Genomic DNA, 25,065 nt, shown 5'->3' on the forward strand with positions numbered 1-25,065 from the left:
ACACACACACACACACACACACACACACACACACAAAAACACCTTTTCATACAATCAGACACTATAAAAGACACTTCATATTCAGTAATATTATCGATTTAACTGCACTGACACCACTGGATGAGAACAAAACGTGAAATAAATCAATTTGAATAACAACACTATTGCAAGGTTGCAATTGATTGAGAATTTATTTCTGTGAAATCTGTATTGCATAAAGTGTGAGAGAAATAAAGATGACTTGAGGGATGAACACTGTTTTCTCTCATTCACTTCTATAGATGTCCCATCTGACGTGTTCTTCCCTAACGAGGTTTCAATTAACCGCTAATAATGGCCAATCCACCAGCACAGGAAATGCAAAACATGCCACAGCTGATGGTCGGTTTTCCCGCTTTGATTAATCACTCAGAGTCTGAAGAACGCTTGCTAAAACAATTAGCAGGAGAAAGACGCCTAACATGCTGGTAAAACCTGGAGCGAGTCCTGTTTAGATTTCAGCCCTGTATATTTTTCTGGCAGAGTTTAAATGTTTTTGTGTAGCGTTGGGGGAAAGTATGCCTGCATTTGTTGATTCATTGTTAAGGTCTTAAATCAAAACCACGGCAAAGACCATTAGCTAGGCGCTTGCCTTTTTTTTACATATTAATGGAATGTTTTGACCCTTCAGACGCCCAATGACATCCATTAACTAACTGTGTACAGCACACACCTGAGCAGAACACAGCAGACTCTTTGAAAAAAAAAACTCATATACTATTAAAACAACAATATTATAATACTAAAAAACTAAGCTAATATATTTCAGAATAAAAGTAGTATATTTTAAAATCATAACAGTAATCATTCATTTATCTAGACAATATACCTGTATCGTCCCATCGGTGAAATCTGTTCATTTAACTTTAAAATGTCCCATTTAGCAGTTCAGCCTTTAACCCTTCACTGATCCTCATGTCTGCTGCTCTATTTACATCCACACAGACCTGTCTCACACCTGTGTCTGTCTGTCTGTCTGAAACACACCCAAACGCTCTCACACGTCTAATCCTGTGGAATTATGCTGTTCTCAATGGACGCTTTTTCAGTGAAATCATGTGCTTTGCAAGTACTTTTACCTTAGAAGTTGGTCGTGTGCAGCCTGTCAACAAACGGCTGTCTCTCGCTGATACTGAACCATAACTGACAATGTTTGTAATCCTGATCTTGCCGTTTGTTTCAGATCACATGAGCTCGTGAAGCAAAGAGAGATCAGCGTGTCTCTGACCATCACACACACACACACACACACACACACACACACACACACACACACACACACACACACACACACACACACACTGCTGGACCCATGTACAAGTGTGTGCAATCAGGTCATCTGGACCTGCTGAGACGTCACAATATACAGTGAATCAAGATGAAACTTGATCCAGGAGAGCAGCGGACATGTTCTCGTCTCACTGAAGGCCAATCGGCCACTCTCTCTCTCTCTCTCTCTCTCTCTCTCTCTGTAGTAACTGTTGTTGTTCTTACGAGACGCGCTGCTCATGTTCACACAGACTGAATGCTGCTGTAACTGCAGCGAGACACTTTTAATGGCTTTTCTTGTTGCTTTTGGACAAGAATCTCTTGATTTCTTCCATACAGCAGCCAATCAAAATCACATCTGGACGAGGGGTTTGTGCTGCATTCAGAGGAATCAGTCCATCTCGAGAGGTCCAAAAGACTTTACTTAACCATTTCAATTAGCATTTTTTAAATGATTATCTATAGGTTTTGGTATTGCAAAACCACCAGTATTTTTATTGTATATACAGCCAAAATATCAATATCAGTTTTTGTTCCATGGAGCTCGAACCATCCTGAGTTAAGATACTGTATAATCAACATTTGTATAATCAAAATCTGATGTGTGCCGTGACTCAAAGATGACCGCTGTCGTTAAACCATGTAAAATAAAAATATAAAAACTGATGGTTTTGCAAGACAGAGGTAATCACTCAAAAAAATATTTTACAAATAATCAAGCAGTGAATTTTTGATATTTTTGAAATACTGGCGAAAGATGGATCCAAAATTCCTAAAGAAGAAATTCAATAACTTGTTTTGAAAAGTCAACGAATTCTAATCAAATGTCTGATCATGACTCTTACACAGCGTTTTCTAGCTTGTCAAATGGACACATTTGTAGAGACAGATATTGTGAAAAAGCACAATATGAGTGTCTGTGACTGACTGTGGTTTTGACTGACTGTGAGCGTCTGTGACTGACTGTGAGCGTCTGTGACTGACTGTGAGCGTCTGTGACTGACTGTGAGCGTCTGTGACTGACTGTGAGTGTCTGTGACAGACTGTGAGTGTCTGTGATTGACTGTGAGCATCTGTGATTGACTGTGAGCATCTGTGATTGACTGTGAGCGTCTGTGATTGACTGTGAGCGTCTGTGACTGACTGTGAGCGTCTGTGAGCGTCTGTGACTGACTGTGAGCGTCTGTGACTGACTGTGAGCGTCTGTGACTGACTGTGAGCGTCTGTGACTGACTGTGAGCGTCTGTGACTGACTGTGAGTGTCTGTGATTGACTGTGAGTGTCTGTGACAGACTGTGAGTGTCTGTGATTGACTGTGAGCATCTGTGATTGACTGTGAGCGTCTGTGATTGACTGTGAGCGTCTGTGACTGACTGTGAGCGTCTGTGAGCGTCTGTGACTGACTGTGAGCGTCTGTGACTGACTGTGAGCGTCTGTGACTGACTGTGAGCGTCTGTGACTGACTGTGAGCGTCTGTGACTGACTGTGAGCGTCTGTGATTGACTGTGAGCGTCTGTGACTGACTGTGAGCGTCTGTGACTGACTGTGAGCGTCTGTGATTGACTGTGAGCGTCTGTGACTGACTGTGAGCGTCTGTGAGCGTCTGTGACTGACTGTGAGCGTCTGTGACTGACTGTGAGCGTCTGTGATTGACTGTGAGCGTCTGTGACTGACTGTGAGCGTCTGTGATTGACTGTGAGCGTCTGTGACTGACTGTGAGCGTCTGTGATTGACTGTGAGCGTCTGTGAGCGTCTGTGAGCGTCTGTGACTGACTGTGAGCGTCTGTGACTGACTGTGAGCGTCTGTGACTGACTGTGAGCGTCTGTGACTGACTGTGAGCGTCTGTGACTGACTGTGAGCGTCTGTGACTGACTGTGAGCGTCTGTGACTGACTGTGAGCGTCTGTGATTGACTGTGAGCGTCTGTGAGCGTCTGTGAGCGTCTGTGACTGACTGTGAGCGTCTGTGACTGACTGTGAGCGTCTGTGACTGACTGTGAGCGTCTGTGACTGACTGTGAGTGTCTGTGATTGACTGTGAGCGTCTGTGACTGACTGTGAGCGTCTGTGACTGACTGTGAGCGTCTGTGACTGACTGTGAGCGTCTGTGATTGACTGTGAGCGTCTGTGAGCGTCTGTGAGCGTCTGTGACTGACTGTGAGCGTCTGTGACTGACTGTGAGCGTCTGTGACTGACTGTGAGTGTCTGTGACTGACTGTGAGTGTCTGTAAGCTTGAGCTCGACTTTCAGCACACGTCAGAGCATAACTCCTTTAACCAGCAGATATACACACATCATCACCTGTCTCATAACAGCACACCGACAATAATATGAAACCTGCCAAAAATCTGAACCGAGCAACAATCACCGTTCTGCACACATTCTCGTGTCTATAAAGACCAGCAGCGTCTGTTTGCTCTTTAATTCAATAACATTTGCATTTGATTTTTAACAAGCTGCTTATAAAAGAGTGTGAACATAGACACAGATACACTGAGCCATAAACACACCTCACTTTATGACAGTAAAACAGTAGTTTATGACACAGCACTTGCGTAACAGCCTCAGTGTTACAGCACATTTACTCCCCAACACACAAAACACACTCAACCAGCTAACCTTAACCCAACATCACACACTCATCATTCATAACCCCATCAATATAATTACCACGCTGAACTAAACAATGTCTCACAACATTTCAAGCGTAATAAACTGAACGGTTGAGTCATCGTGTTTTTATCAGACATTCAAGATAAATCATATCAGTTAGGTATATCTATTCTTCCACTGTGAAGGAGCGATATCAACCAGGTCAATAACCAGATTTACATTCGTTCGTACACGTTTACTGCCTGTTACCTGTTGACACATCAACACAAACACAGTTTACACGTGCAGCTGAGTGCTGATGACCAACAGCCGTCATGCGGTGAGAATGGAGTCGTTCTGCACAGTGAGTTCTGACCCTTCACCTGTCCCGCTCTCGTCTGGACCTTCACATGAGACTCACACTCAGTGACTACCGGACCCTCATTCTCCTGAGCAACCTGCCTGAGAGATTTACGGCCGCCCTTCACCCCACCGCTCGACCAGCACAATCTCCCTCACAGCTTTTTTCTCTCACTATATGGTTTTATCACCTTTTGTCACTAACTGCTGATCCGTGATAGCGTTCAAAGGTGTGTCTTTCCCAAAGATAACAGTTTACAGTAGTTAATTGGTGATTAAATGGAAAGATGGCCCCGTAAAATCCTGCTACCAGTGAACAGTATTAAAGTTTTAAAATGTTGAAGATCTGGAGTCACATTTAGCAGCAAACGGCTCGGTTCTACAGGAACCACAGCAGACCAGAGCAAATTAACAGTTTTCACCAATATAAATGTAAAGGGTTTATTGTGTGCATCTCTTTGGAACACAAGTTACAAAAATACAAAAATAAGAATAAGTTATTGTCAATCGCAAATCGATTCGAGGCATGCGTGACTTTGCATAAATGTAATCAGATAAGCAGAATGACAGGAGGATCACTAAAGTGAAACGTCCTGTCGTTCACTCCTCCTCCAGCGCTGAATGTTTCCATTGAGTCTCAGAATGTGTGAACGTCAGAAAAGAAGATGGTCTCTCGCTGCTCCTCTCAGTTGAATATTTATGGCTGATGGGAGATAAGATAGAGCGGGCCGGGACCTCGATGTGCCAGCTGCTGCAGACCTTTGCTCGTAATAAAGCTGGCAAAAGATTCCCAACAGGGAGGGGTTGCCTTTTATTTCCAGCTCATCCTGGGACCGAGAGCCATGCGGCGCTGCTCCACACCAGCAAAGAGCGCTGAAGTTACTGTGGACGCAGCGAGAGAAGACACCGTCATGCCGTCAATCGCCGCCTGAAGAGCAATGATGAATGAGCAGAAACGACTCGTGGATCAATACGATCTGTGAAACACTGCACACTAATGGTTTCTGTTTTACTAGTGCAGGATACTCCACGGACAGCTTTCACTACTTGGTTACAAAATACTTATGAGAAAGAAACTTCTACTTATAAGTGTGCAGATGGGTGAGAAACACTGGAAATACCACCGTCAGCTCTTCACTTTAACAAATCGCTTTAGTTCCAGTCCTTGAGAGAAATAAAAGTCATTGCATTGAGTAAGAAGCTATAAAAATGCATGTGACTTCAGCAAAAGTCTCTGTTTAATCTCACTGCTGTCTAGGAGATCGAACTGAGACTTTCAAGAGATCTCATGTGTGATTTGTCTCTGTCTGCAAGAGAACAAACAAGCGGTTTGTCGCCCTCTATGTGCCGGAAACATCACTACACAACCGATATGTTTGACGTCATGACAACTACAGGCGTGTTCACCGCGTTAGAGGTGCATTATCCTGGAGAATAAAACACGTCTTATCGTTAGCGTGTGGATCCTCCCGCCGCGCTGATGACACTGATAAGATAACGGCACATCACGTATCGCCGGCTCCATCGGCCCTGGGACCCGCGGCCCCTACGACGCCACTGGCGTCACAATGGCTAACCGAGGACACAAATAAGCGATACGGCCCCTCGCGCTCAGCCTCATTTGAGGGCTCTTTGCTGGTCGGGATGCTCCGCCTGTCTGTCTGCTTCTGCTGGTCATAAAGACGCTGCCGTGACAGAAGGTGTGTGTGATTAACACGGACAGATTCATGTTGCTATAGGAGTTTGGAGAATGAGCTCAGAGCGTGAGTGTGTGTTAGGAAGGCATTACGAGCGCTAATGTCTCTGTGGATGTCTAATGAGGATCACTATCGAGTCACCTTGACTCGTGTGTGTGTGTGTGTGTGTGTGTTTAGGACAAAGGCTGCTTTGGTAAAAGGTTGCAATATAAAGGCATTATGAGTGTTGTCAGGGTCAGAGAGACGGCCGCCTCTTCACAAACGCTCGATTATCTGAGCTGATAGCGACGGCCGCAGCTCAAAGGTTTGGACAGAATAACTCTCAGCGCTTCTGTCTTTCATACTCACACATTCCCACAATGCAGCAAACGTATCCTCTCTCACATCAAACGAGCCATGATTCAGCAATTGACAAAGAGTGGTTATGTTTTTACGATTATTCTCACGTGTGAAATGAAAACCTGTTGTCAGACGCAACACAAATGTTTATTCTGACAAATGTTCATTCTGTCAGAGATGAATTGCGACAATGAATTGCTTAACAATCACCTGCCCTGCAACAGACGGTTTGGCTCAGCTGACGTAACGGACCACGAAACCGAATGGCGCTACGGTGAAGATGACACCTCATTTAACATGTAACATTCCAGTGCTGAATTAAACAGCTCTATCCACAGACACACGTGTGAGAGAGTTTGTGTTTGGGTGAGACGATAGTTAATGAGCATTAATGAGTTAAAACCAGCCAGTGTCTGCAGTGCTATTTCAGGCCCTCAGAGAGAATGCTGCAGTATGCAGAGAGGATTCAGACGTCTGAAAGTCACAGACACACACAACACATGTTCTACAGCTTACTCTCATCACAACACCTTCATCATCATCATCTGTAGCTCAACAAATGACAACACAAACACACAAAAACACACAGAAAACCACCTCCTGTTTGCTACCAAATATGAGCGCACAGACACACACATAAGTTCCTGCACTGATGGTGTTTGTGTAGCTGCTGCGTTCATTCCACTCATGCTCTGTGATTAACTAGTCTGATCCCTAAATCACAACCCAACACACACACACACACACACACACACACACACACACACACACACACACACACACACACACACACACACACACACAAGATCCTTACAGTGACGCACATTATGCACCCTGTAACTTGTACATTCATTTTATAATATAGACTCAAGTAAAAGTTATCAGTTCATTAGAAAAATACTTCTGTAATTTCAAAACTTCAAAGATATGCTTGGATGTGTAAGAATGCACTGCTAAGAATGATTCAGTGAGTGATTTTCTTACTGCAGCGTCTATCTGCAAACAATGGAAATAAAACCCAATCTAGAGCCGTATTAATGACCCTGATGGGCTCTTCTGGTTTAAGCCTGTGTGCAAACACCCAAAAACTCTAGAAACACCACAGTAGTGCACTAAAAACCTGAAAACACCTTCACAACTGCATTAAAACACCTGTAAACCAGTGGAGAGTGAGGATCTCAGTCAGATGAACACCACGGTTCAAACCTATATGACTTTCTTCAATGGAACATAAAATAAAATATTTCGAGAAATATCTTCATTTTTATTTTTTTGGGTTCTTAACATTCTTCAAAATACCTTTTGTGTTTTACTGAAGAAATGATGCCAGAATGATGAAGTTTAGGTGAACTAACCCTTTAAATGATTAAACTAAGCAATCACAGCGTCCACCAGATCAGACTCATTTATACTCCAATCATTGACTAGTTCAGGGGAACGGTTCAGTGGCTCAAATCAATTAAACATTTCTTCACCGCTCTTGGTCTAATGCTACTGGTCAAACTCACTGTTGCATTGACAAATCCGGCACTAACATCCAAATCTGTTCTACCAGCTGAATGATGTACATCTGATCACTGAGTGCAGCTGCAGCTCAACAACACACACCATCAGAGTCCATCATGTCTGGAGCTCAAACACACACACACACACACACACACACACACATCTTTAATACTTTTAGCACCTAAACACTTCTAACAAGATTTGATTAATCTGTTCTAGCTACTTACATTTTCACATTTTTGCACACAGAAATCATGAGAACACGCTGGATATGGATTTTGGAATTGTGTGTGATTAATATGTCAGCATTAAGACGGCTGAAGCGTCATTCACACACCCACCACTGTCACCTCCAGTTAATCAAAACTCGATCGGTGTGTGTGTCCTGCTGCTCTGGGCAGACGTGACGGCTTCATATGAGAAGTTCAGATGAGTGCCTGATGTGGTCATCTATTTTTCAGCAGTAATTGAGTTTGCGGCTCGGTCTCTCTCTCTCTCTCTCTCACACACACACACACACACACACACACACACACACACACACACACACCTGCTTTCCATCGACCAGCTGTGGCTGTTCTCCCAGCAGGGCCTCCAGACGGAGCTGCATCAGGGGACCCGTCAGCTCCTGCATCGCTGTGTGTGCGTGTCTCGTCATCTAGGGGCGAAACGTGAGTGTGTTAAGGGTCAGAGTTCGTGACAGTATGATGTCATATCCATGTTTTTGTCTGGTGGAGGGACACCGTAAGCAGCGGCTTATATACATTTTAAATGTAATCGTTCTCGTTCTTATTTGAAAAAGTGACTAAAATACTTGCAGGATGTGGCTGGAATTTGTTGAAATGTTGAAAGTTAACTTAACTGTTTTCATCCACACTATTAAATATGGGTTCATTTGACCGTGACAAACTAAAGGCTATAGGCTAATCAAAAAAAAGAAAAAAAAGAAAGAAATACATCAATACAAAGAAGAAATCATTGCTCATCTAACTATTTCATGGAAATGTTTCTTTTTGGCATTCAAGAAAAGCAATCACTGCTAATGCTAGTGATTAGGATTGATTTATATAGTTAAACTCTAGTAAACTTACAGCTAACTTCTCTTCCACATGAGCCACAGCTGACATTTTGCTCTCATTCCAGTTAAACTGTGACTGATGCCACTCCAACTAGAGTTTAAATGGTTAAACTGTGACTTCTTGATTCTGTTGACAGTTCTCACCTGTTTTCCTCTGTGCTGCTGAAGACGCTGTGGCCTGCGCTGGATCTTCTCACCAGCAGAGGGAGACACTGTCCGGCTGACCACTAATGAAGCTGTTTTTACTCTGAGGGGAGAGAATGACATGAGATGAGATGAGATGAGATGAGATGAGAGACTGCAGTGTTCACATGTACAATCTCATCAGAATGATGTGGGATAGTGAGAGATACTCATCATGACTGCACTATTTGGACACCAATGAGAGGGAAGTAGTTCATGGTGACTCCTGTTGACAGCTCAGGTTACTCTCAAAGAGAATCACATCTGAGACTGGAAACAATCAGCTCATCATTGACAGGGCAAAAAGACTTTACAGTCAGTCATCATTATAAAAGCATAATACAGAACAATATGAAACAAAACAGGTTTAGAAAAAACAGTCACTAAGTTAATGTTCAAATATTACATGATATGAGCTGTCTTGTGTTTGTGCTGCAGTTTAATCTAGTTTTTACAGTTGTGACAGAAACATGCTGAGCAGAGGAAGCAGAAAGTGTGTTTCCAAGGGAACGAGGCTCATCGTCATGACGGCTCTCCCATGAGATTCTGCGGGCGGAAGCAGCGACACACGAGAACCAGAACACACATGACACACACACACACAGACACACACACACACACACACGTTACATGTTTTATGGGGACATTCCATAGGCGTAATGGTTTTTATACTGTACAAACCGTACTTTCTATGGCCCTACACCTACCCTACACCTAAACCTAGCCCTCACAGGAGATTGTGCACACTTTTACTTCCTCAAAAAAACTAATTGTGCATGATTTATAAGCCTGTTTCCTCATGGGGACCTAAGAAATGTCCCCACAAGGTCAAAATCTACTGGTATTCCTATCCTTGTGGGGACATTTGGTCCACACACACATACACACACACACACACACACACACACACACACACACACACACACACACACACACACACACACACACACACACACACACACACACACGTGCTGCACATCAGAGACTCACGGCCAACACTGACCTCAGCACACAGCCATAGAACAGAATAGAATAGAATAGAATAGAATAGAATAGAATAGAATCCATCACTTTGTCAACAGGGACAGTGGGAAATCAACTGTGTGACTTTTATTAGGAAATGAAACACCAATCATCTGTCCGGGTCAATTCATAATCAAGAGAAATCATTGGGGTTTGGGGCGGGGGATGATCACGGACACAAAGACCTCTAGGCCCTAAAGTCACCCTTTTCGCCCACTAGCGAGACACCCATGATTATATCTATCTCCAAAAAGAAAATAAAACCATTATGTTCCACTAAGAGCAGTTTTTTTCTTGTAAATTATCATTATTACCATAATCCAACACTGACATTTACTTTATTCCACGTTACAATTATGAAAGCTTGGGGGTAAATGTTTCATGAAAATAGTGTCACAAAAAAAAAATATATATATATATATATATATGAGCTAGAAATATGACACATTTGTGCTCATTATTACCTAATACTGTCATGTATCATGAGTCTGATTCTGTCCTCACATCCACATTTAAAGATCACACTAGAAAACACCTTATAATGACAAACCTAAACACATACATGACTTTTACATATGAGCCATATACTGTTTGATTCTAATGCAGCACGATGTCTGACCTCTGACCCCCGTCTGTGAGGATCACATTCCGCATTTACAATTCAAATTAAACAACAGCAATATTAACGGAAGAAGAACGATAACTTGACTGATAACATGTGATAGTTATAGAATAGAGAATTGTGGTTTCATGTGAAAGCAACAAAACTTCACTGAAAGTCATTACTTTCATTTAAGATGGACTGTTGTTACGTCTCTGACAGTGTGAAGATTGACCTGGATGACAATGCTTCTCAAAATAGTATCAGTACTATTAAGTCTAGTCACTACAATTGCTTTTCCTCACTGAATAACAATGAAAACATTCAACTCTCTGCATATATCTATCTATCTATCTATCTATATATATATATATATATATATATATATACACAATATATAGTGGCACCCAGGGGAAAGCTGTCACAGAAACCCCTGAACCCAATGAGGCCCACGGCTTCCATCAGAATAGAGCTGGTGTTCCCTCACACTAAATGAAGCCGCTGTGCATGCTGGGCAATGGAGAGGAAGCTGACAAAAAAGTCCAGGTGAAGAAGTTGAGGGTCCCGTTCCTGCCCGTATTATCACACACCATCACTGTGATCAGACGGTTTGCGCGTCTCGCTGTTGAGATCAGAACGAAGTCCGTGATGAAAACACAAACACGCCACGCAGTTCTCGTCTAATGCAGAGACACGTTTAAACTGTGATCGCTGGGTGAGCTGCGGCTCATGTTGGACAGGCTGGCCATCAGTGTTTTGACTTTATGAGCGTAATAATTCCTCAGATTGACAGACGGAGCCTCCTTTATTCCCCCGTCGAAGTCGCAGCTCCGCATGACGATCTCCAGCTGTTTCTGTCTCTTATAGAACAGAGAAAATTTATTAAATATCAGAGTGATGGGAAGCACGACGACCAATATTCCCGCGAGTATGCAGGCCGAGGCCGTCAGTTTGCCCGCCACGGAGCCGGGAACCACGTCCCCGTATCCCACGGTGGTCATGCTGACCGTGGCCCACCACCAGCCGGCCGGGATGGTGTTCAAGCCCTCGTTGTCCTCTTTCTCGACCGTGTAGGCCATGACGGAGAAGAAGGACACTCCCACGGCCAGATACAGCAGCAGCAGGCCGATCTCCTTGTAGCTGTTCTTGAGCGTGGCGCCCAGAGAGCGCAGACCCGTGGAGTGACGCGCCAGCTTCAGGATGCGGAAGATCCTCATCAGTCTCAGCACCTGAGCCACTCGCCCCAGGTTGGCCAGCGCCGGGCTGCTCTCCGCCACCAGGTTGATGACCAAAGTGAGATAAAAAGGCAAGATGGACACCAGGTCGATCAGGTTCAGCGGGTGCTCGAAGAAGCGAAGAAGGTCCGGCGCCACGGCGAACCTGGCCAGCAGCTCGAACGTGAACCAGCCGATTCCGAAATGCTCCACGGCCTCGAAGCGAGGATCCTCGCGGGGCCCGCCGTCGGCGTCCGGGAGCGCGAACTCGCTCATGCTGTTCATGCACATGCTGGCTATGGAGCCCAACAACACCAGGATGGAGAAGATACCGACGAGCCGGCTGGGGACCGAATAGCCGGGATTGTCCAACATCAACCAGATCCTCCGGCGGACGCTTCCGAGCGGCTGCTTGTCAAATTTACCGGCGTCGTCGTAGAACTCCAGGATCTCGTCGAAAGACGACGACGTGCTGCCCTCCTCCTCGCTCTTGCCGTCCCAGTCCGTCTCCTCCGGCTCCATCTTGCGGCAGTGGTAGGTGCCGCTGCAGCACGAGTCGATGAACAGCTCGTCGATGCCCCAGTACTCGATCTCCTGACTGAAGGAGAAGATGCAGAGCTCATCCATGACGTGCAGTCTTCCCGTGTTGTAGAAGTGCAGAACGTAAGGGAAGAGCGCCGGATTGCGGTCAAAGTAGAACTCGTTCTCGGAGTCGTCGTAGTCGTCGCACAGTTCCAGGATGGACTCTTTGGACCGACACCTCAGCAAGCGCGCGAGCCTGGTCTCTGGGAAGCGAGAGAGTCGCTTGGACAGCAGTCGCCGCCGGAATCCTCCCACATTGATGCGTATAGCGCCCTCCTCCGGTGCGCATGCGCTCTGCCCCGTCATGACTGATCGATCACTGAATGAGGGAAACACGATCACTGTGAGTTAGGTTTGTCTCTGGTGAGCTGCAGTCCGGAGACAAATACACGGTGCAAATAAAGCAGCATGTGAAAACCATCTGCAGACACTTTAAGTCGCTCTCTCATCAATATATCCATTCACACACGCGACTGAGCGCCACTTCATCGTCTCCCTCGAAACGGCAGATTTCCTCACAGAAACCCTTCATCTGTCACACGAATCACGAACTGCTCGATGAATCCCCCCGGTAAAAGCGAGCCGCTCCGAACACGTTTCTAATTAGCATGCCGTTTCTGCGGATATGATTTATGTGTGAGGCGATGTTGAGCGTTATAAACTCACGGCGCTATTCCAGCGTCCACAACACGCGCACAGCTGCAGGCGCGCGCACGACAGTGACGACACTGAATCCCGCACATGACGGAGCTGATATCGTAACACAACAACATGTTTCTGTCAGTTCAAAATGTCAAAATGCGGATGACTTTTAGTCAGCTCTCGAAAATATCCTAGTGTCCTGAGGAATCCACAAAGGCGCGATGGGCGTGTCTACCGACAGACAACAAGAGCAGCATCAGTGTCTCGATCAGAAGTGCCTCTCACTTCAAATGTAGGATATCTGTCACGATCATAATTAGAGAGAAGCATCTCAGGAGCTTAGATAAAGTGCATCTGGATAAAAGTATCTGATTAATACATGTAAATGTCTAGAGTGCCTCCAATTGAGATGAGCAGAAAATCAACAACAGTTCAAAAACCAGCCCTTTCTCTGAATAATATACAGTAAAAATAAGCTGTTTCTTTATCTTTAAAAAATGTATTTAAAGAACATAATTAGCCATTTTGATTTTTGTTATGTTGGCCTTTTTATTTGTTATTGTGTCAAAGGCCACTTGTGTTACTGTAATCCTCAGAATCACACATTTAAGCACACATTCTCAGTGTTAGCATGCAAGAATGTGCTGTAATGTAAGATAATAGATCTACTGTCCATCCAGCACAGACTGACCCCGCCTGCAACTCACACACACTTACAGAACACTATTGTCCTGCCCTGCACAAAGAGTCCTGTAAGCATGAACACACACACACACACGCACACACACACACACACACACACACACACACACACACACACACACACACACACACACACACACACACACACACACACACACACACACACACACACACACACACACACACACACACACACACACACACACACACACACACACACACACACACAGACACAGAAAGTCCCAGCACTGCCTCTCGTTCCTGTACCGGAGAAGCTGTATGTATGTCTGCTCATAATTGTTTTCTTCAAGATACTGCTGTTATTATTTATAATAAGTGTGGACTGAGCCTTTAATTCAAGTCTTATTATCTTGTATATTGTATAACTTTATATTTTGTGGCCTGTTGGGTGGCTGCTTATCATCAAGTACTTTTGGTGTTTGTTGTTAGTTTGTTTTTTTAAGATTTATGTAGTTTGACACAAAGAAGGTAAATGTTATCCAAAATTAATTAGAATATATATATGTTGATATATGTTATCTGCCATTAGATCAGCAAACGTGAAGAAAATAAAGTTCAGCTAATGGAGGTGTTAAACTTCTTCTGAAGATTTGTCTATCTGCATGTTGTCATTCTGAAAGTGTAATATTTTTCAAGTTACTTGTGTTTACATACTTTTTAGGAACATTAAGATTTTGATTTCCTGTAAAGGTATTGATTTTCTGTAAAGGATTTCACATCATTTTCTTTTTGTTTGACTCTGACCGCTTGTTGTATTTCGTGTTTGAGCACTGTCCGATCCGTATGAATGTACACACTGTAAAACAGACGGATAAAGCTCTGAACAGCCGCTGAACGTGAGAGATGAACATGACCACAGTTGTGTTGAATTTGTGTCTGTTGTTCTTTTCATTTGCCAGTGGTGCAGTGTGTTTGTGAATGTGGTTATCCACTCTCTTTACATGCCTTGTGGAAACGACAGGTGAAGATCCAAGATGGAGGTACAAAAGTAACAATGCAGGAAACAACCTCTAATGTGAAACTAAACACAATCTAATAACAATGACAACATTTAATCTTTAACTACAGTCACTACAACCTCAAATCTGAAAATGAACACAAACTACAGCATTTACTACCTGTAATCTGAAACTAAAATTGAACTATAGTGACTGTAGTCTCTAATCTGAAACTAAACTCAAACTACAGCAACTATATCCTCTAATATCAAACTAAACTCAAAACTACAGCAACTATTTCCTCTAATCTTAAACTACAGCAACTATAGCCTCTAATCTGAAACTAAACTCAAACTACAGCAACTATATCCTCTAATCTCAAACTAAACTAAAACTACAGCAACTATATCCTCTAATCTTAAACTACAGCAACTATACGCCTTATTCAGCCCGCTGCCATTTTGAATCGAAAACGAGGCTGTGAGGGATAGCAGTCCAGCAGCGGCCACTGTGGCGCATTGTTGCGTACCGGGATGTAGATCGTATAGCCGTAAAATAATAGGTCATTTCACATTTTTCCACAGGAAAAAGAGCTTCAGAAAACGTGGATTGATCGACAGGACATATAACCTCACTTTCAGGTAACAATATTGCATTTAAGAAAATGACTGTGGAAACTAGCCGGTTGGCTAATTGCTAATTTATAATGCGAGCATGTTTATCTTCCTTTAAACGTTTACGCAGAGCTAACATGTGATGTACTACTACAACAAGTAAACTAAATATCTCCATTTTGTATAGATTACAAAGAACACAAAAGTGCTCAACATTTTACTCAGGATTGTTTTTCAAAAACACTGACTGGAATTAGGACGCTTGAGGAGGGTTCAGCTCCGTCTGTGTTTACCTGGACTCTAAGACCTCACGAAAAGAAAACCTTGCGATTGTAAATGAAAAAGATATTATTTTTAAATGATGTTTTAAAGATTAACATGTTTAATAGTTTGTGTTAAGAGCCTGCAGTTAGATCGTAAGCCTCTTTCAGACAACATGTTAAGTCATACAAAAAACAGTGGGTTGAAAGTTTATTTTTATGCAAAGCGATCAAAAGATAACATTTATTTATTAGTTTGCCATGTAGTGTTTGATGTCAACCCCTTTTAAAATCGCAAAATGATATTCAGAACATTATTTTTTTGTTTCTGTCTTGCTTTAGACAAGGAAAATGTCATGTTTATCGTAATTTCATAATAAAGGTCGGGAAGACGCTTATGACCTAGCTGCAGGCTCTTAACACAAACCATTAAGCATTTTAATCTATATAACATCATTTGAAAAACTCTGTGTAAGCGTTTAAAGGAAGATAAACATGCTCCCATTAGAAATTAGCAGTCTTTCCACAGTCATTTTCTCAAAAAAAATGCAATATTGTTACCTGAAAGTTAGGTTATATGTCCTGTCGAACAATCCACGTTTTCTGGAGCTCTTTGTCCTGTGGAAAAATGTGAAATAACCTATTATTTTACGGCTATACGATCTACATCCCGGTACGCAACAATGCGCCACAGTGGGCGCTGCTGGACTACTATCCCTCACAGCCTCGTTTTCAATTCAAAATGGCAGCGGGCTGAATAAGGCGTATAGCCTCTAATCTGAAACTAAACTCAAACTACAGCAACTATAGCCTCTAATCTCAAACTAAACTCAAACTACAGCAACTATAGCCTCTAATCTCAAACTAAACTCAAACTACAGCAACTATAGCCTCTAATATCAAACTAAACTAAAACTACAGCAACTATATCCTCTAATATCAAACTACAGCAACTATATCCTCTAATATCAAACTAAACTAAAACTACAGCAACTATAGCCTCTAATATCAAACTAAACTCAAACTACAGCAACTATAGCCTCTAATCTCAAACTAAACTCAAACTACAGCAACTATATCCTCTAATATCAAACTAAACTAAAACTACAGCAACTATATCCTCTAATATCAAACTACAGCAACTATATCCTCTAATATCAAACTAAACTAAAACTACAGCAACTATAGCCTCTAATCTGAAACTAAACTCAAACTACAGTGACTATAGCCTCTAATATCAAACTAAACTCAAACTACAGCAACTATAGCCTCTAATCTCAAACTAAACTCAAACTACAGCAACTATATCCTCTAATCTCAAACTAAACTCAAACTACAGCAACTATATCCTCTAATATCAAACTAAACTAAAACTACAGCAACTATATCCTCTAATATCAAACTACAGCAACTATATCCTCTAATATCAAACTAAACTAAAACTACAGCAACTATAGCCTCTAATCTGAAACTAAACTCAAACTACAGTGACTATAGCCTCTAATATCAAACTAAACTCAAACTACAGCAACTATATCCTCTAATATCAAACTAAACTCAAAACTACAGCAACTATATCCTCTAATATCAAACTAAACTAAAACTACAGCAACTATATCCTCTAATATCAAACTAAACTCAAAACTACAGCAACTATATCCTCTAATATCAAACTAAACTCAAAACTACAGCAACTATTTCCTCTAACCTTAAACTACAGCAACTATAGCCTCTAATCTGAAACTAAACTCAAACTACAGTGACTACAGCCTCTAATCTCAAACTACAGCAACTATAGCCTCTAATCTGAAACTAAACTCAAACTACAGTGACTATAGCCTCTAATCTCAAACTACAGCAACTACAGCCTCTAATCTCAAACTACAGCAACTATAGCCTCTAATATCAAACTACAGCAACTATAGCCTCTAATATCAAACTAAACTCAAACTACAGCGACTATAGCCTCTAATCTCAAACTACAGCAACTATAGGCTCTAATATCAAACTACAGCAACTATAGCCTCTAATATCAAACTAAACTCAAACTACAGCGACTATAGCCTCTAATCTCAAACTACAGCAACTATAGGCTCTAATATCAAACTACAGCAACTATACCCTCTAATATCAAACTAAACTCAAACTACAGCGACTATAGCCTCTAATCTCAAACTACAGCGACTATAGCCTCTAATCTCAAACTACAGCAACTATACCCTCTAATATCAAACTAAACTCAAACTACAGCGACTATAGCCTCTAATCTCAAACTAAACTAAAACTACTGCGACTATAGCCTCTAATCTCAAACTAAACTCAAACTACAGCGACTATAGCCTCTAATCTCAAACTACAGCAACTATAGCCTCTAATATCAAACTACAGCAACTATAGCCTCTAATATCAAACTAAACTCAAACTACAGCGACTATAGCCTCTAATCTCAAACTACAGCGACTATAGCCTCTAATCTCAAACTACAGCAACTATAGCCTCTAATATCAAACTAAACTCAAACTACAGCGACTATAGCCTCTAATCTCAAACTAAACTAAAACTACTGCGACTATAGCCTCTAATCTCAAACTAAACTCAAACTACAGCGACTATAGCCTCTAATCTCAAACTACAGCAACTATAGCCTCTAATATCAAACTACAGCAACTATAGCCTCTAATATCAAACTAAACTCAAACTACAGCAACTATAACCTCTAATCTCAAACTACAGCGACTATAGCCTCTAATCTCAAACTACAGCAACTATAGCCTCTAATATCAAACTAAACTCAAACTACAGCGACTATAGCCTCTAATCTCAAACTAAACTAAAACTACTGCGACTATAGCCTCTAATCTCAAACTAAACTCAAACTACAGCGACTATAGCCTCTAATCTCAAACTTCAGCAACTATAACCTCTAATCTCAAACTACAGCAACTACAGCCTCTAATCTCAAACTTCAGAAACTATAGCCTCTAATCTCAAACTACAGCAACTACAGCCTCTAATCTCAAACTACAGCAACTATAGACTCTAATCTCAAACTACAGCAAATATAGCCTCTAATCTCAAACTAAACTCAAACTACAGCGACTATATCCTCTAATCTCAAACTAATCTCAAACTACAGCGACTATAGCCTCTAATCTCAAACTACAGCAACTATAGCCTCTAATCTCAAACTAAACTCAAACTACAGCGACTATATCCTCTAATCTCAAACTAATCTCAAACTACAGCAACTATAGCCTCTAATCTCAAACTAAACTCAAACTACAGCGACTATATCCTCTAATCTCAAACTAATCTCAAACTACAGCGACTATAGCCTCTAATCTCAAACTACAGCAACTATATCCTCTAATCTCAAACTACAGCAACTATAGCCTCTAATGTCAAACTACAGCAACTATAGCCTCTAATCTCAAACTACAGCAAATATAGCCTCTAATCTCAAACTAAACTCAAACTACAGCGACTATAGCCTCTAATCTCAAACTACAGCAACTATAGCCTCTAATCTCAAACTAAACTCAAACTACAGCAACTATAGCCTCTAATCTCAAACTACAGCAACTACAGCCTCTAATCTCAAACTACAGCAACTATAGCCTCTAATCTCAAACTAAACTCAAACTACAGCGACTATATCCTCTAATCTCAAACTAAACTCAAACTACAGCGACTATATCCTCTAATCTCAAACTACAGCGACTATATCCTCTAATCTCAAACTAAACTCAAACTACAGAGACTATAGCCTCTAATCTCAAACTAAACTCAAACTACAGCGACTATAGCCTCTAATCTCAAACTAAACTCAAACTACAGCGACTATATCCTCTAATCTCAAACTACAGCGACTATATCCTCTAATCTCAAACTAAACTCAAACTACAGCGACTATAGCCTCTAATCTCAAACTACAGCGACTATATCCTCTAATCTCAAACTAAACTCAAACTACAGCGACTATAGCCTCTAATCTCAAACTAAACTCAAACTACAGCGACTATAGCCTCTAATCTCAAACTAAACTCAAACTACAGCGACTATATCCTCTAATCTCAAACTAAACTCAAACTACAGCGACTATAGCCTCTAATCTCAAACTACAGCGACTATAGCCTCTAATCTCAAACTACAGCGACTATAGCCTCTAATCTCAAACTAAACTCAAACTACAGCGACTATAGCCTCTAATCTCAAACTAAACTCAAACTACAGCGACTATATCCTCTAATCTCAAACTAAACTCAAACTACAGCGACTATATCCTCTAATCTCAAACTACAGCGACTATATCCTCTAATCTCAAACTAAACTCAAACTACAGCGACTATATCCTCTAATCTCAAACTAAACTCAAACTACAGCGACTATAGCCTCTAATCTCAAACTAAACTCAAACTACAGCGACTATATCCTCTAATCTCAAACTAAACTCAAACTACAGCGACTATATCCTCTAATCTCAAACTACAGCGACTATATCCTCTAATCTCAAACTAATCTCAAACTACAGCGACTATATCCTCTAATCTCAAACTAAACTCAAACTACAGCGACTATAGCCTCTAATCTCAAACTAAACTCAAACTACAGCGACTATATCCTCTAATCTCAAACTACAGCGACTATATCCTCTAATCTCAAACTAAACTCAAACTACAGCGACTATAGCCTCTAATCTCAAACTACAGCAACTATAGCCTCTAATCTCAAACTAAACTCAAACTACAGCGACTATATCCTCTAATCTCAAACTAAACTCAAACTACAGCGACTATATCCTCTAATCTCAAACTAATCTCAAACTACAGCGACTATATCCTCTAATCTCAAACTAAACTCAAACTACAGCGACTATATCCTCTAATCTCAAACTAAACTCAAACTACAGCGACTATATCCTCTAATCTCAAACTAAACTCAAACTACAGCGACTATATCCTCTAATCTCAAACTAATCTCAAACTACAGCGACTATATCCTCTAATCTCAAACTAAACTCAAACTACAGCGACTATATCCTCTAATCTCAAACTACAGCGACTATATCCTCTAATCTCAAACTAAACTCAAACTACAGCGACTATATCCTCTAATCTCAAACTAAACTCAAACTACAGCGACTATAGCCTCTAATCTCAAACTAATCTCAAACTACAGCGACTATATCCTCTAATCTCAAACTAAACTCAAACTACAGCGACTATAGCCTCTAATCTCAAACTAAACTCAAACTACAGCGACTATAGCCTCTAATCTCAAACTAAACTCAAACTACAGCGACTATAGCCTCTAATCTCAAACTAAACTCAAACTACAGCGACTATATCCTCTAATCTCAAACTAAACTCAAACTACAGCGACTATAGCCTCTAATCTCAAACTAAACTCAAACTACAGCGACTATATCCTCTAATCTCAAACTAAACTCAAACTACAGCGACTATATCCTCTAATCTCAAACTAAACTCAAACTACAGCGACTATAGCCTCTAATCTCAAACTAATCTCAAACTACAGCGACTATATCCTCTAATCTCAAACTAAACTCAAACTACAGCGACTATAGCCTCTAATCTCAAACTAATCTCAAACTACAGCGACTATATCCTCTAATCTCAAACTAAACTCAAACTACAGCGACTATATCCTCTAATCTCAAACTAAACTCAAACTACAGCGACTATAGCCTCTAATCTCAAACTAATCTCAAACTACAGCGACTATATCCTCTAATCTCAAACTAAACTCAAACTACAGCGACTATATCCTCTAATCTCAAACTAAACTCAAACTACAGCGACTATAGCCTCTAATCTCAAACTAAACTCAAACTACAGCAACTACAGAATTCTCTAACCTGAGTTTTTTCACCTCAAGGTTTCTCTTCCAGGTAAATATGTGAAGAGTTTGGCTTTAGCACACACTGCACTTTCTGGGTGTTGTAGATTTTGCCAATGTAGCTCATGTTCTTCAGTTATCCTTGTTGATCCTGGAGAAGTAATTCAGCAAATGGTGTTTTAGGGATGAGGAAAGGCTGGACTGGGGCATCGCTGGGTTTTCTGGGCCCGGTGTATAGTATATAGATAAGGCTCCTCACGGCTGCGGGCCCCTGTACCCCGTCCTATCCTCCCCTCGCTGGTGATGCCCCTGAGCTGATGTTTTGTATTCGTAGGTTTATATCGTGGGGATCTGCATCGCAGTATGTGGAAACTTTCTCATCAGCATCTCCTTAAATATCCAGGTAAAGCTCGGCCGCTCACACACCTGTGCACACAATCACACACACAAAAGCTCTGTCAGTGTTTGGTTGCTGCGTGTGTTTCATGTTTAGAGGTCATCTCTATTAAACTGTTGTAGTGTTGCTGGTGTTTGTCATGCAGAAATACACGCATGTGCGGCAGTCTCAGCGAGGGACGAAGCCGTACTACACCAGTCGTCTGTGGTGGTGCGGGATCCTGCTGATGGGTTTGGGGGAGCTGGGGAACTTCGCTGCGTATGGATTCGCACCGGCGTCGCTCATCGCTCCTCTCGGCTGTGTGTCTGTCATCGGTAAGACCTTCTCTCCGTTTGTTAAAACTCCACACAGTCGATCACAGGTCCAAAGGCTGTAGTTCAGTAGTTTAAGTATCAGTATTTTACTCTTTGAATGAAGTTCAAAAACATGTAAAGTTGGTCGTGTTTCTCTCTCTTTCAGCGAGCGCCGTTATTTCTGTGGTGTTCCTCAAGGAAACTTTACGTGCTTCAGACATCCTCGGTGAGACCTTTTTACATCTTATAACGAAGTTTGTGTTTTTTTATATAGTTTTTTCTTGGTATATAGTAAAATAATTACAGTTTTTTTCAATCGCTAACAAGCGCTTACCCATACTTCAGATACTTTTTCTAAACTCTTAACAGAGACTCGCACCTACAAAACACAATTGGCCAAATGGATAATTTTCTTCTCAAAAATACATTTTGTTAAATATATACTAACTCTTCATTTCAAAATAGAACACATCTTTCTCTGCACACACTAACTTTACCAAAACACTGGAAATCTGACTCAAAATGAAATTATTCTGTCAAAGAATAACACTTGTTTTCACTTCACAAGGTACATGCAGTCAATCAAAGTACACCAGGTTTCAAAATACTGGCTATTGTTGACATTACAAAAACTGCATAGACTTTTAATGTTTCAGTTTTACAGGTATTTGCATGCAAAACATGCAATCCACCGTTTTGACACTAAATTTCTTGGTTGGGAACTTCTTGGTTGGTCTGTCCACATGTACAGTAATGTTCACATTCAAAAGCATTCCAGTAAAAAGCAAATAAGTTTCTTTTTCTGTTTATAACAGGAGGCACAGTAGAAACACGGTATGATAGAACAGAAAAAGTTTTACTGTATTGCTTACAGTGAACAAAATATCCATGAAACACACAAGAGCATTCTGAACAAAAAATAAATAAATAAATAAAAATAACAACAGCAACAAGCCCAGATAAAAAAATGGGGGGGGGGGGGGGTCTAAAAAAAAGCACAAAATTACTGTATCTAATCTCTGCGATCTTTAAATGAATTGAATTGAGAATGAATGGTAAATTCCAGTTCACTTCCTGGAATGGAATTGGATTTGGAATTGGAATGTCAGGAAACAGAATTGAAATCAAATAAATTCCAAAAAATTCCACTTGAGTTGCTAGTTTATAGTACATTAAATATTGTAAATCACATAAACAACAAACACATAAAAGAAATACAAAGTACTGTATGTTTAGTATATGAGTTGAGACATATATTATGTGGTAATCATATATTGAATGTATAGTACATCCAGAAACTTATCACCACTGTCATTCAATTATTAATTCATAATGTACAGTTCTCATTTTTATTTACTTGCATTTGATCAACTCTATTTCATACATTACTTGGTATTTGTAAAGCATCATAAATAAAGTTCAAATGTATGTCTCTAAATACAATCACACATAGATGCTCAGAAACAGCAATAAATGGAATTCAGTGGAATTTCCCTGAATTGAATTCCACTTCCTGTAAGTCCAATTCAATTCCAACTCTGTTTCCTGTAATTGTTGTTGAATTCCAATTCCAATTCCATTTCCTTCTTTGAATTGGAATTGTTGAGTTCATTCCTGAATTGACCCTAACCCTGTTTCCAAAACATCACTCCTCAAAGTCCTCCTTTTACTGTATAAGTGTAAATGTAATAGAAAACAAATACTGCCTCTGAGTCTAAGCCAGACTGGAATCAGCTGTGGTTGGCCCAATTTACCCAACATAAATCAGCTATTCAATTGTTTGTTTATTATCAGCTGAGATATATTTTTGATATTGATATTGTTTTTGAACTGATATCATTGCAGAAGCAGAGGTTTTTATACTGTATCTAGGGTTAGGAATATTGTATTTGCTATTGTGGGATGTTGTGTGCTAACATTCGTAAATACTACAAAAACAATCCATAATTTTGTTGGGAGGTATAGCTTGTCTGTTAAGAAAATGTAAGCATTGTGGAAATGTGTTCATTGACTGCATATTGGGTGAAAACGACATGAAATGTGTGAATGGTATGGCCACAAAAGACCGATGCTGTGCTAATTGTGTTTAGGGTTTTGAAAATGTGACAACTGTTTGGACAAACGCTTGTTAGCGACTGAAAAAAACTGTAAACATCAGATCATATAATATATACGTATAAAGCAAGCAGGGGCGTCGGTCGGGGGGTAATTATGGAACAGAGTAACAGAACGTGAATGTGATATTGCGATCGCGAGGGGGCCTGTTAGCAGAGTCAGTGCACTGGGCCCAGAATTCCTAGCGACGACCCTGAAAGCAAGACTGGGGAAAGTTTGTAAAATCGTCAGTTCAGCCAGTTGCACTACAGGGAGAATAAAGTCACTAGTCCACATCTAATAATTTGTTTGGAATTCAGGAGATTACTATTAGTTCAATTCATTTTTTGTTGTTGTTGTTGTTGACTAAAGGTCATTGGGTCAAGACCAAATGGCCCGGTTTCACAGACAGGGCTTAGGCTAAGCCAGGATTAGGCCCCTGCTGAAAAAACAGCATATGCTGGTTAGGTATGTTTTGGTGCTGGGATGCTGGTTCAATTAGGACAATTTGGTAATTTTTATAAACATGCTTGCTGGTTTTTTATAACTGGTGTGCATCTTAAGACAAAACAAAGGCACTGATATATTTTAAGATCAAACAGTGCAATTTTATTTCAGTTGAAACAACCCAGACTTACATTTTAGTCTAGAACTAGGCTTAAGCCTTGTCTGTGAAACCGGGGAATAAGTTCATTGTGATGCACTAGTCTTTAGGGTCAGCTGAAGAGTGGTTCAGTTTGAATCAGTATCAAATGAGACAGCAG

The 25,065-nt window shown here is 41.0% G+C and overlaps 3 protein-coding genes across 3 annotated transcripts in view; 1 reads left to right on the top strand and 2 right to left on the bottom strand.

The window, feature by feature from the left end:
- Positions 1-10,145: 10,145 nt before the first annotated feature.
- Positions 10,146-13,303, bottom strand: LOC141342874 (delayed-rectifier potassium channel regulatory subunit KCNS2-like). Its single transcript, XM_073847445.1, has one exon. It carries the CDS (start codon positions 12,785-12,787, stop codon positions 11,366-11,368), a length of 1,422 nt encoding a protein of 473 aa, XP_073703546.1. The 5' UTR covers positions 12,788-13,303; the 3' UTR covers positions 10,146-11,365.
- A 737-nt stretch (positions 13,304-14,040) lies between these two features.
- On the top strand, positions 14,041-24,635 carry LOC141342442 (NIPA-like protein 2). The gene is made up of 6 exons (XM_073846890.1): positions 14,041-14,102; positions 14,746-14,826; positions 21,852-21,920; positions 22,060-22,228; positions 22,374-22,433; positions 24,622-24,635. Exons 2-6 carry the CDS (start codon positions 14,821-14,823, stop codon positions 24,633-24,635), a joined length of 318 nt encoding a protein of 105 aa, XP_073702991.1. The 5' UTR covers positions 14,041-14,102; positions 14,746-14,820.
- A 369-nt stretch (positions 24,636-25,004) lies between these two features.
- The window catches only part of pop1 (POP1 homolog, ribonuclease P/MRP subunit), an 8,774-nt gene continuing 8,713 nt past the window's right edge, over positions 25,005-25,065 (bottom strand). The window contains exon 7 of the mRNA XM_073846891.1: positions 25,005-25,021. Coding sequence (XP_073702992.1) covers positions 25,005-25,021 — 17 coding nt within the window. The remainder of the gene's footprint in view (positions 25,022-25,065) is intronic.

Source organism: Garra rufa, chromosome 9, assembly GCF_049309525.1.
Source record: "Garra rufa chromosome 9, GarRuf1.0, whole genome shotgun sequence".
Taxonomy (NCBI): Eukaryota; Metazoa; Chordata; class Actinopteri; order Cypriniformes; family Cyprinidae; genus Garra; species Garra rufa.